The sequence below is a fragment of the Colobus angolensis genome, unplaced genomic scaffold, assembly GCF_000951035.1.
Source record: "Colobus angolensis palliatus isolate OR3802 unplaced genomic scaffold, Cang.pa_1.0 Scaffold178, whole genome shotgun sequence".
In the NCBI taxonomy this organism is placed as follows: Eukaryota; Metazoa; Chordata; class Mammalia; order Primates; family Cercopithecidae; genus Colobus; species Colobus angolensis.
The window spans coordinates 5,332,394-5,344,976 of NW_012114910.1; the positions used below are offsets into that span (position 1 = coordinate 5,332,394).

The 12,583-nt window shown below is 51.9% G+C and overlaps 1 protein-coding gene across 1 annotated transcript in view; it reads right to left on the reverse strand.

Annotated features, from left to right (window-relative positions):
• Positions 1–352: 352 nt before the first annotated feature.
• The window catches only part of NLRC5 (NLR family, CARD domain containing 5), an 83,667-nt gene continuing 71,436 nt past the window's right edge, over positions 353–12,583 (reverse strand). The window contains exons 38-49 of the mRNA XM_011938862.1: positions 12,184–12,267; positions 9,152–9,235; positions 6,974–7,057; positions 6,497–6,580; positions 6,074–6,157; positions 5,856–5,933; positions 4,753–4,836; positions 4,595–4,666; positions 4,240–4,323; positions 2,681–2,764; positions 2,252–2,335; positions 353–1,445 (exon numbers count right to left, since the gene is read on the reverse strand). Of these exons, the coding sequence (XP_011794252.1) occupies positions 1,334–1,445; positions 2,252–2,335; positions 2,681–2,764; positions 4,240–4,323; positions 4,595–4,666; positions 4,753–4,836; positions 5,856–5,933; positions 6,074–6,157; positions 6,497–6,580; positions 6,974–7,057; positions 9,152–9,235; positions 12,184–12,267 (1,018 nt within the window). The 3' untranslated portion in view covers positions 353–1,333. The remainder of the gene's footprint in view (positions 1,446–2,251; positions 2,336–2,680; positions 2,765–4,239; positions 4,324–4,594; positions 4,667–4,752; positions 4,837–5,855; positions 5,934–6,073; positions 6,158–6,496; positions 6,581–6,973; positions 7,058–9,151; positions 9,236–12,183; positions 12,268–12,583) is intronic.

The window sequence follows — 12,583 nt, forward strand, 5'->3', positions numbered from 1 at the left end:
CTTAAAAGCAGCCAGAATCTGAATTTTTATGTAAAATTCCCCATTTTAAATACTGACAATGAGTTCAGAAAGTAGTTTCAATGTTATGCAAGTCAAACAAAAAATGTTTTTAACATGCTGAGCTTCCATAACACCCTCATGTTGCAGGCGAGGTCTGGAGAGAGGAGGTAACTTGCCCATGACCACATGACTAGAGCAAAGGTCTGAGCTGGGAACCCATGTCTCCTGACTCCCAGGCCAGTGCTCCACTCAACACACCTCTCTGTTGTCTGCACTGCTGTCCAGTCCCCAGGGCAGGGGGTGAACCACTTCTGACTTCAGTGGGGTAGCAGGAAACATCGGACTCAGGCTAGAGGTGGAAGACTATCATGTTTATTGATCAAACTTGGCTTCGAGTGTGACAGAACCATTCTTGGTTCTCCTTGGAAGTAACTAACATGTGGAGTGCCTGGAGGCTCACCTGAATCCCACCAAGGTAATAATAGCTGGACCCAGTAGCCTAGCCTATTGTCTTGGCAGTGCCCCCCACCCAGTACTGTTAGACCTGGCTTTGTCCCTTACATGAGACAGACTGGGCTTCTCCACTCCCAAGGCCAGGCTGGCCCTACCTCCACCTGTCCTTGGAAGCTAGTATGTAAGTAAGGGAGAGGTCATCAGGTTTACAGATGGGTAGGCTGAGGAATGACGCAGGAGGGGACTTCATGGCTGAGTCCCCGGCTTATCCCAGAGTCCTGGCCCTTGGGCTCCTGGACTGGTCAGTGCATGGACACTCTCCCCTCCCAGCTCGGGCAGAAGACTTTTCCTGCTCCATACATGCAGTCTATAAATATGTATTTGCTTTAAAAATTAATAAATTAGATCTTGGGCCAGCCTGAGGTCATCTGGCCAGCCGTGAGTCCTGTGACATGGACATTTGTTATGTGTCATATATGGATCAACAATCATGTATCCTGCCACTTGGGATGCCACGACCCATGCCGTTGAACACGCATCACACTGAGTTTCACGTAATGCCACATGTCAAGGGGTCATGCTGCCTCATATAACCTTATGTGTCATGCATTATCCTGACACCCTCATTGTGTGCCGCGTGTCCCCAGTTGATCACACATATTACATGTAAAGCAGGATACTCCTTTGGCCAGATCCGGCTTCTCGTTCCCAGAAAAGTTCTCCCTGACAACTGTAGCAGGACACACGTATCCTTCCTCCTGGGTGGAGTGCAGAGCACCCTGCCGAGGCTCTTTTTTCCTGAGTCATTTATCCCAGTAGGTGAAGGGTGGATCACTTGGGTGCATCACTTGGCTGGATTCCAAAGGTCTTGAGGGGGCCATCAAGTACCCCAAGGGGCCTGGGACTGGTTGTCAAAGAAGGCAAAGTCCAGCCTGGGCTCCTGGCTCTTCAGGCGCTGGGCCGTGTCGCAGGGAATCGGGTTATTCCAGAGGCTGTGGGGCACAGATATAGGCACTCGTTCATCCTCCCATCTCTGTCCTTTGTCCTATCTGCAGATTGGGAGGCTGAGGCCCAAAAAGGTAGAGCTGTGCCCAGAGTTACCTGGCAGAGGCAGGTGTTAGACCAGCAGAGCTGACCTAGGGAGAGGGTGTCCCCTACACCTGCCTCCTGAGTTCTCCAACTCAACCTTCCTCCCTGGGAGATAGTGATGCCAGCTAAGACCACACTCATATGACACTTTTGTGCAACTAAGGAAAAGGCCCTCTTTCTTCAAGATGTTTTACTGCCATCTGTCTGAAATTGTCATAATATATGATTTTGGTAGAACGAGGCACTTTACTCTCATCTGCTGGAAATCCAGCAGGTTGACAATGTGAATGGTGCCTCTTAGGTTTAATGCCCTCGTGCAGTGCACAACCTATACAACTGTATATGATGGCTCTGATTATAGTTACTATTTTAAGTGCTTACCATGTGTCAGGCATTGGGTTCAGTGCTTTATATGCTTGTTTAGTCATTACAACTCTCTGAGGTAGATACCATGAGTATCCCCATTTCATCGATGGGAAATTGGGGTTCAGAGAGGTTGAGTTACGGCTACAAAGTTACACAATTGGCAAGTGGCAGAGCTGGGATTTGATCCAAGTCTGCTTGCTGCCAAATTCTTGGTGGAGTGGTCCAAGTCTCCTTTGATAATCCCCAACCCAGGCCCTGCTGCCTCCCTCCAGGGAGTCCCATTAGATCTGGGGGTTGGTGTAGCCTCCCACCCACCATCCCTGCCCCTGCAGGCCTCTGTTACCGGATGACTTGGATGCTAGACCCCTGGGCCAGTCCTTCAGCCAGGAGCCAGGCCCCAAAAGCTGTGATCTGATTCTTCTCCAGGCTTCCCAGTGGATGGTGAGGGGAGGGGAAAGAGAGACACGGTCATGAGAATGGGTGTGAGGGTTTCCCAGGTCCCTTCCTCAGGCCAAGGTGGGGGGACACAGTCTCCCACACTACCTTCTCAGAGAACCCAAAAGACAACAGGGGACTTGTGGTGTGTGCAGCAGGAAGGCTGAAGGCTAGAACCCAGGGGGAACTAAGCCTGGCAGGGGTTTGGAACAGACCAGAGTGTGCAACTCAAGGAAGGGCTTTCTGGAAGGCAGGGGACTGACCCGGTGGCCTCTTGGTGTTCCCTGGAGGTAGGTCCCCCTTCAGCCCACCCCGTTTCTCCCCTGGCCCCTCATACTCCACTCTCTTCAGCCGGCCCATCTGCGGCAGAACCTGGGCCAGCTCGGCAGCCGCCTCATCCCCGAGGAGATTCCAGGACAGCCTGCAGGGTAGGGGTCCCAAAGTCAGTGGCAGGAGAGCAAGGAGGTTGAGGGGTGGAGACAAGGCAGTGAGTGGGGAGAGCAGGGGGCCAATCGTGGGGGCAAGGGTTTTCAAGAGAGGCCACCTGATAGGCTGCTTGTGTGTCCTCCCCTGAAGACGCCAGGGTGCAGGTTACCTTCCTCCTCCCTGCTCCCCTCCCCGTCAAGTTTGGATCATGACGTTCACATGATGTTGCCATTTTTGCCACACACATGCACCTCCTGTATTTAGGATGCATCATATTTTTCTTTAAATCGGCCCCCTCTTTTTTCTTACTTTAAAAACTTCATCTTGGCTGGGCGTGGTGGCTCACGCCTGTAATCCCAGCACTTTGGGAGGCCAAGGCGGGTGGATCACCTGAGGTCAGGAGTTTGAGACCAGCCTAACCAACATGGTGAAATCCTGTCTCTACTAAAAAGACAAAACTTAGCTGGGTGTGATGGTGGGCACTTGTAATCCCTGCTACTCAGGAGGCTGAGGCAGGAGAATCTCTTGAACCCGGCAGGTGGAGGTTGCAGTGAGCCGAAATTGCACCACTGCACTCCAGCCTGGGCAGCAGAGGGGGACTCTGTCTCAAAAAAAAAAAAATCTTAAAAGGAAACATTTATTACTATCAATGGAAAACCTGTGTTACAGACCCCATATAGAAGGTAGTTACAAAAATATATATAGTACAAACAATGGTATTAGCTTCCAGTTGGAACATATGCCCTTCCTAAGATGTTGGGTTTTTAACCCTTTTGGTTAAAAAGGGAGAATCCCGTGTTAGGTGTTAAAGATAAATCAGCACTGATCTGAGACTTTCTCTTTGGTGTAATGAGAAGGGTTAAGACCTTTAGGACGCAAACTAAAATAATCTTGTAATCACTTGTGTCCTGTTCTTCAGGGAACAGCTGTGTTCTCCATACCATGGTTAGGGTCCCAGGCTAGTCCTATAATCTAGTTTACCCATGAGGCAGCACTGCAAGGCCCCAAGGTCCGGGGGATTCTGATGGCTAAGAGACAGCCAAGCACGGCCAGCCAGCAGGTCTGGGAGTGGCTTTCTCCTGCCTTTAGCCACTGTTCACTACCAACTGTGGTTCATAAATGGAGGTTTCAGCAAGCAGACAAGGTGGTCTGTCCAGTTGCCTCCCAAAAGAAAGGTTGGACCAAAAACCTTTAGAGACCACCTGGCCCACCTCCCCTCCCATCATTCTGCAAATGGGGAAAAAGGCAGGAGAAGGTAAACTGTTTTACCCAACATCACCTGCAGCTCCAGTGTTAAAATGTCTTTGAGAAGGTGTCTGAGTAAGAATGATCTTCCCCATTTACAAATGGGAGGACTGGCCAGAGAGGATGGGAGCAGCTCCAGGCCACACAGCAGGCTGGAGCCGACTCCCCCGACCCCTCCCCACTTTTCCTTTTCCCAGCCAGCTCAGGACTCTTCCAATCACTCACAAGATTACTTCCAGGGCAGGACAGCGCGTGAAGCTGGAGGTGAGGAGCTTGATGGTCTGGTTGTCAATCTTACAGGAAACCAGGCTGGGGATGGAGAAGGGCGTGGGATGGGATGGGGGGTGTTTGAGTCAGGGGATCTAGCAGGTCCTGTCTCCCCCTATCAGCACAGGAGGGAGCAGAGCTGCCAGGGACTGGGGTAAGCTAGGAGTTTTGGGAAAGGCTTCCTTTCTTGAACCAGGCCCCCACCATCCCTGGGGCTTCTATCACTTCAAAGGCCTCCCCAGGTGTTAGGCTCAGAGAAGGGCTGCCCTCAGCCTACTGCTGGTCCCCCAGGCAGGCAGGGGAGGCTACTTACTCTATCTGTCTGAGCAGCGGGAGCTCCTTGCAGAAACGCAGGACCCCACCAGCCAGGTTGTTTTCCGCCAAGCTGCGGGGTAGGGGAGATACCTGTGAGAGGAACCCCCAACCTGCCCAGGACTGTCCCCGTGCCTGGGCTGGGCAGCCCCTACTTACCTGATCTCTTCCAAATGGGGCGATCCATCCAGGGCCTGGGTCAGGCTCAGGGCCCCACCTGGGCCCAGATGGCTGAACGGCAGGCTGGGGAAAGAGGAGAGGTTGAGAGGAGCCTGTGGGGACTGGGGGCCTTTTCAGAGCCCCCCACCCTCAGCCTCATCTCAGGCTGCAGCACCAGCCCGTAGACAGTCTCCGGCTAATTCCCCATCCACACAGGACCTGGGTGGGTATCAAGGACCCTGGCTTTGGGGTCTGAGATCCCAAATTCAACACCCAGGTCCTTCATGTAGGAGTAAGGAAAATTCTCCACACTTCTCCTGGCCTTCATTCCCTTGCCTAGAAAAGGGTGCACATATAAGTCCCAGCACCGGCCAGGCTCGGTGGCTCACTCCTGTAATCCCAGCACTTTTGAAGGCTGGGGTGGGTGGATCACTTGAGGCCAGGAGTTCAAGACCAGCCTGGGAACGTGGTGAAACCCCGTCTCTACTAAAATACAAAAATTAGCCGGGCATGCTGGCGCATGCCTGTAATCCCAGCTACTCTGGAAGCTGAGGTACAAGAATTGCTTGAACCCAGGAGGTGGCGGTTGCAGTGAGCCGAGGTTGCACCACTGCACTCCAGCCTGGGTGACAGAGAGAGACTCCATCTCAAAAAAAAAAAAAAAAAAAAAAAAGTCCCAGCGCTCTGGGGCTGCCATGAGGCCAAGAACTTCAGTTGTGAAGTGCTGAGGCCGCGTTGCTTGGTGCTGTGCTCCCGCGAAGCCCTCTGCTAGGATTTCTCATTCACCCTCAGGGACCCGCTTACAGAGCGCACTGAGCTGGGATCATTGCACTTCTTTTGCACGTGAAGAAACTGAGGCTGAGAAGGGGCAGGGTTTTGGCCAAGGGCAGGCAGGGGCCCGTGGCAGACCCAGGACTAGGCTGGGCCTCCTGATTTTCTTGCTGCAGACATCAGAGGCAGGGAAGGAACAGGCATGTGGGTATATGCCACAGCTTGACTTGGGGCAGGGCAGCTCAACTGATGGGGGCCTGGACCCCCGCCCACTGCTCCCGGGGACCCTCCTCCCCGCCACCCCTGCATGGTGTGGGCAGGGGGCCACTCACTGCAGGACTCTCAGGTGCTGAGGCAGCTCCCGAGCCAGCCCCAGGGCTGTGGGATCCCCCAGGGCATTGCAGCCAAGCCTGGAAGAGGAGAGGAATGAGCACTGAGTGCTGGGCCGGCCCACTTGGGACCCCTGCCCTGCCCTGTGCCCACTGTGGGAGAGGAGGCCAGTTGGGCCTGGGGGGCACAGAGGGCAGAGACCACCTGGGCAAACACTCACATCAGCTCCTCCAGGTGCCTGCAAAGAACGAGAGACTCCGCCAACTGCATTCCCCCGGCTGGGCTGATACTATTCACTGAGAGGCTGTGGGAGGTGGGCAGCCATCAGATCCTCTGACGCGCCCTCTCCCCGACACCCCAGCACATCTGCTGGGGCTGCCAGCCCTGCTTCAGGGGGCCTAAGAGACAACCCCCCGACACCACACACCTACCCAGACAATGAGGCAGAAAGGCCCAGAGAAAAGCAGGGGCTGGGGTGGCTTAAGGTCCTACAGTGAGGGCCAGGAGGTCACCAAGCCCCACTGCCTGGACACTGAGGTTGGTGCAGGGGAGATTTTACCATGCTGGCCTGAGCTAGGGGCCAGTATCTCCTAGGACCATGGTGTGACCCCTGTGGCCCTCGTCTGTAGGGCTGGCCACTCACTCTATCTTCCTGAGCTCTGGCAGCCTGGGCAGGATGGTAGCTAAGTGCTGGACACCGGCATCTCCAATCTGGTTGTGGCTCAAGCTTGGGGGAAGAGAACAGCTTCATCAGCCTTCCGCCATCTCATCTTGTCCACACCCCACTCCCGGAAAAATAAGGGGAGGCTGAAGTCCCAGGAAGGGCCTTGGCTCACACAGAGAACCCCATCACCCCATGCTGAGTGACAGCTCCTAACTCTTGGCTTCTGTTTAGGATGTTCTCCCCGTTGTCTGACCTAAATCCCTCTTGCTGCAATTGACACTCTCACATCCTGTCTTTGGGCCCCCCAAGGTTCTAGGCTCCAGGTTGTTTACACAGTATAGAACCGGGTGAAGGAGATGAGATGAAGATGCAAAGGGCGTGCTCAGGTAGCCCCTTGTCCTTGTCATCTTTCCCTGTCAAAATTGCCTGGGTCTGGGGGCAGGATGGGCAACTCACTCCAGCTCCTCCAGGCTGGTGGCAGCCCTGAGAGCCTCAGAAAGGTGGCAGCAACCGACATCACCGATACTGTTCCTGTTCAGTCTGGAAAAGCAGGGAATAGACCAAGAGCACTTTAAGCACTTTCAGGAGCTTAAAGGCCTTTGCAGGTGCTGTGCTAAGAACTCTACAGTTTGCAAAGCCTTACACACCCAGGAACTCATATGCTAGCAGCAAAACTTCTGGGGGTCTTGGCAGGTGGGCGGTGGTGAGCAAGGTGGGAATTATTGTCCCCAGTGTCCAGGTGAGAAAGCTGAGACTCAGCAGTGAGACTTAGGGACTTGTAGGCTGGGTGGAAACGAATCCAGAGCCCCTGGCCCAGGAGCAGTCTCTACATTTCTTTGCCAAGCTTCACATCAGCCTCTGTGTCAGGGATCTCCGGGCTGGCCCGGCTGAATGTTAGTTTCACGTGGGGTTCTCTGATTCACACAAATCAGTTCTCAGGGGCATATCATGTTCTCATCTATGCATATGGTAGGTTTTCCTTAATCCCATGGTATTGTCTTTACTGAGCCCTGAACTTGCTCTGCCTGGGTAGGAAAAACCAAAGAAACAGCTGAGGCAAATCATCTTAGCCCCTTGGGAAGTGTCTGTATGTTGTTTTTACTTTCTTTTATTTTGCAAATTAATTTTTAACGGAGCTGGGTGAGGTGGCTCACACCTGTAATCCCAGCACTTTGGGAGTCTAGGCAGGTGGATCAACTGAGGTCAGGGGTTCAAGACCAGCCTGGCCAACATGGTGAAACCCTGTCTCTGCTCAAAAAATACAAAAATTAACTGGGTGTGGTGGTGCACACCTGTAATCCCAGCTACTTGGGTGGCTGAGGCACCAGAATCACTTGAACCCGGGAGGTGGAGGTTGCAGTGAGGTGAGATCATGCCACTACATTCCAGCCTAGGTGACAGAGTGAGACTCTGTCTCAACAAATAAAAATAAAATAAAAATAAATACATACATATTAATGGATCGCCTTTCAGTAAATTAATTTTGGGTGAAATGGTCCAATATGATATATCCTCCTGGAACTTTCTAACCCCATTTCCTACCTACTCTGCTGTGCCCGAGGTGGGGGGTAGGAGGTGGTATACTTGGATATAAACAAAGCAACGCTTTGTGTCACTGCTTGGATTTGTTTTTAGTCACAAGATTTCATGTTTTGAAAAATCACATTGAAAGTAAGTGTCATGTTTATTTAACCTAGCGGCAGGGAGTGAAATCACAAAGGGAGTATAGGAAGGCCGCCCCATCTGAGTCTAGACACACACTACTCAAAGTGAAGACTGTGGCCCCCAGAATTGATACCACCTGGAAGCTTGTTAGAAATGCAGTCTGGGTCCGGGCGCGGTGGCTCATGCCTGTAATCCTAGCACTTTGGGAGGCCGAGGTGGGCAGATCACCTAAGGTCAGAAGTTCAAGACCAGCCTGACCAACATGGAGAAAACCTGCCTCTACTAAAAACACAAAAATTAGCCGGGTGTGGTGGCACATGCCTGTAATCCCAGCTACTCAGGAGAGTCACTTGAACCCGGGAGGTGGAGGTGGCAGTGAGCTGAGATCACGCCACTGCACTCCAGCCTGGGCAACAAGAGCGAAACTCCATCTCAAAAGCAAACAAAAAAAGAAATGCTGAGTTTGGGCACAACGGCTTAGGCCTGTACTACTCCCTAGCTACTTGGGAGATTGAGGCAGGAGGATCACGTTCGCCCAGGAGTTTGAGGCTGCAGTGCACCATGATTGCACCTGTGCGTCGCCACTGCACTCCAGCTTGGGCCACATAGTGAGGCTCCAGCTCAAAACAAAAACAAAAACAAAACCACACACACAACCTAGGCGGAATTCCAGAGCTGGGGAATCAGAATGAGCATTTTAACAAGAGCCCAGGGTGAACTATGTGTGCCTCAAGGGTTGTTCTGCAACTTGGGCCTAAGCCCTTTAGGCCACTTTTGTAACCAGGAGGAAGCAGGTGGCATTGGAAGGCAAGAGCACTGGGCACCCACCTGAGAGGGCACAGGGATGGGCCTGGGAGGGAGCCACAAAGGATCCCCTGGGAGGCGCCCTCAGTGCTTCCCTAGATGTGGTCCCAACTGAGTGGAGAATGTTTCCTCCCACTCACCCCCATGGGCCACTGGGTCACTCACCTGAGGCTCTGCAGGCAGGTCATGTGGCTTAGTCCGTGAGTAAGCAAGGTCAAGGCAGAGCTGTTCAGCAGAAGGTGACTGAGGCTGGAGAAGAGGAGGCCAGGTGAACTTGGCATCTAGGGAGTGGGGCACTGTCCTGTCTGGGGGTCTGAGGCCTCTGTGCTTAGCAAGCCTAGGGACCTCCAAGACAGCCACTTATATCTACACAGTATAAAAATTCTATTAAATGAACTGTACTGGGAGTCCAAATGCTGTGTCTCTGCATGAATCACTGAGGTCAGGCAGGCAGCAGTTCTATGTTCTGAACCTCACGGACCCAGACTAATGACCAGTAATAATGGTGGTCACATATTGAGCATAAAATGTGGGCCAAACGCAGGGCATGGGGACATCTGGAAAGGTGGGTTTATTATCATCCCCATTTTACAGGAGAGGAACACCGAGGCTCAGAGAGTTAGAGAACTTGCTCAAGGTCATACACAAACTGGTTGCTTCAGGAACAGAACCCAGAGCTATAGAAGTCCCATTCCTGAGCTCCAACCATATGTGACCCAGGCGATTGTACTTCTAGAGGCCCCTAGCCTAGGCAGGAGAGGAGAATAACAATAGCTAGCACTTGTAGAGTGTGAACTCTGACCAGACTCTAAGAATGTAACACATATTATCTCATTTAATCCTCACAACAGCCCTAGCAGGGGAGATTGCTCTCATCCTCAAAGTTAAGATGAGAAGGCCAAAGAACAGAGAGGCTGAGGGACTGGCACAAGTTCACACATTAAGAGGCAGAACTGGCTGGGCACGGTGGCTCATGCCTGTAATCCCAGCACTTTGTGAGGCCAAGGCAGGTGAATCACCTTAGGTCAGGAGTTCAAGACCAGCCTGGCCAACAAAGTGAAACCCTGTCTCTACTAAAAACACAAACATTATCTGGGCCTGGTGGCGTGCGCCTGTAATCCCAGCTACTTGGGAGGCTGAGGCAGGAGAATTGCTTGAACCCGGGAGGCAGAGGTTGCAGTGAGCCAGGATTGCGCCACTGCACTCCAGCCTGGGCGACAGAGCAAGACTGGGTCTCAAATAAATAAATAACAATAAAATAAAAAAGAGGCAGAAACGAAAGATTGTTAACTGTCTTGGTTGGCTCAGAACAGAAGGGTTTTTCCTGGATGTGGGACTTCGGGTGCTAAAATGGGGAAAGCGCCAAGCAAACTGGAAGTGTCAGTTACCCTACCCAGATTTGAACCCAGGCAGTGAGGCTCCTAACTAGTGTCCATGCTCCTACCCACTCCATCACAGGTAGACAGCTGGAAGAAGCTGGCTGGATTTGAGGGTAGCTCCCCGTGGGGAGTTACACTTGGAAATGACAGATCTGAGATGGGAAGAGACCTCCAGGCACTGACGATCCATCCCCTTCCTTTGGACAGAGAATATATCATATGGCCAGTTTACAGATAGAGCAAGTAAGGCAGCAGGAGGTAAGGAGCAGCACTTGGTGCCTGGGAAATCAGAAGGAAGAAAAAGGCCCCCGGCGGCATAGATGAATCTGTCCTGTCCCCCATGGTACCACAAGCTCCTGGCCCCGGCCCAGGTGCCCAGCTCAGTACATATTTGTCGAATGCATGAATGAGCCAATGAATGACCTCACTGGGCCTCTAATCCCCTGAATAAAGGCTTCCAGAAGGCTGAGCCTAGATGCAGGCACATGAAGGGTGGGCAAAGAAACAGACCAGTGAGATGACAGGAGGGCCCTGTGGTCAAAGGTCTCTGTAATCCCTCCTCTCCTTTTACCTGATCATCTCCCCGGGAGAAGCAAAGAGGGACAAGTGGAAGAATTTCAATGTTAAGGGGCAAAAAGTCAAAAGGCTACTTTCAAACTGAATTCAAAACATATGTAGAAAAAAAAATCTGGAGAAAAGTTCACAAACCGTTCAACAGAAGTTTTCTCAGGGGGTGTCATCTCCAGGGCATTTCATGTTATTTGTTACATATTTCTAGAATGATGGAACTTTTTATAGCCAGTGTATATTTTTGGTCATCAGAAAAAGTTATGAGATGAAAAGCGGAAGATATTCTGTTAAATTTTCTTTCCAGATACTGTTTAAACAGGAATCTGTGCAGGACGGGGACCTGACTTTTAGACTGAGGCTGTTTCTGGCTTTTCTAAGAATTTGGTGACTTCAAATTATGGAAGAGAGTAGTAAAAGCTGCCAGTTACCAAGGAAATGACTGTAGACAAATGTAGTGGACATCTGTAGATTTTTTCTGCCCAGAGTTTGTTTCCTCTTCTATTACTCACACCCTGAAATACCACCCCTCTAAGTCCAGGAGACAGGGTGGGCATGTGCCCAGATCTGGCTAATGAGAATATTTTGTGCTCACAGCCACAGTGATTGCTTTAGGGTGGGGCAGGTGACCCACGCTAGTCCAGTGAGACTCAATCTAGGACCTTTTGTTGTAACCACCGGGACAATGGTACTCCCTTTCCGCTAAGCTGAGAGAAAGCAAGCCTGCAGGTACAGGGATGGCCCGCCTGAGAAGGAAGCCAAGGTGGACAGAAAAAGAGTAAGGGCCAGAGTGAAGTATGTGAGAGAGAAGCCTGACGAATACAGAACCCCTGGATCCAGCTTGCCTGAAGTCAGTGGCCTCATAATTTTCCATGACATAAGCCAGTACACTTTTGTCTTGGATTGCTTTGAGTTGTGTATTCTGTTTCCTATGACCAAGGTTCTTGCTGGCACTCAGAGCCAGAATAGAAAGTAAAAGATCATGTAAGGGCATTCAGCTCACCTGGGTCCATCCAGAAAAATGGCACTTTGTGTTTACAAAACATGCAAAGGTTCCTTGGCATGCTACTCACTGACCATGCAGCACTAAGCACCATCACCACTCACTCACCCCCTTCCCCATTAACCACCATCGCCACCCACTCACTCCCTTCCCCATTAACCACCATCACCACTCACTCACTCCCTTCCCCATTAACCACCATCACCACTCACTCACCCCCTTCCCCATTAACCACCATCACCACTTACTCCAGCCTCTTTAGCATCCATTTCCCCTCAAGGGCCCTCATCAGCGCCTTGGTGCCCTCTTCATCAAATTGATTGTTAGACAAGCTGCAGAAGACCAAACAGAGGCCAGGGTTAGTGGAGCCTGCCCAGCCCTGGAGCTGAGCTGTCCTGTCAGCTCCCCTCTCCTGCTCTGTCCCCTGGGACGCCAACTCTGCATCTGCACGCCCTGGGCCACCCTCGCTGTCCATGTTCTGCATGGGTATTTCTGGCCCCAGGGCTCAGGCTCTGGGTAGGCATGGTAGTCACAGCTGGCCCAGCTGAGAAATGATGCCCTGGATGAAGGCTGCAGAGAGGAAGCTGGGGGACCAGGGAGACACACACACACACACACACACACCCTCCTGTTCTTTTTTTTTTTTTT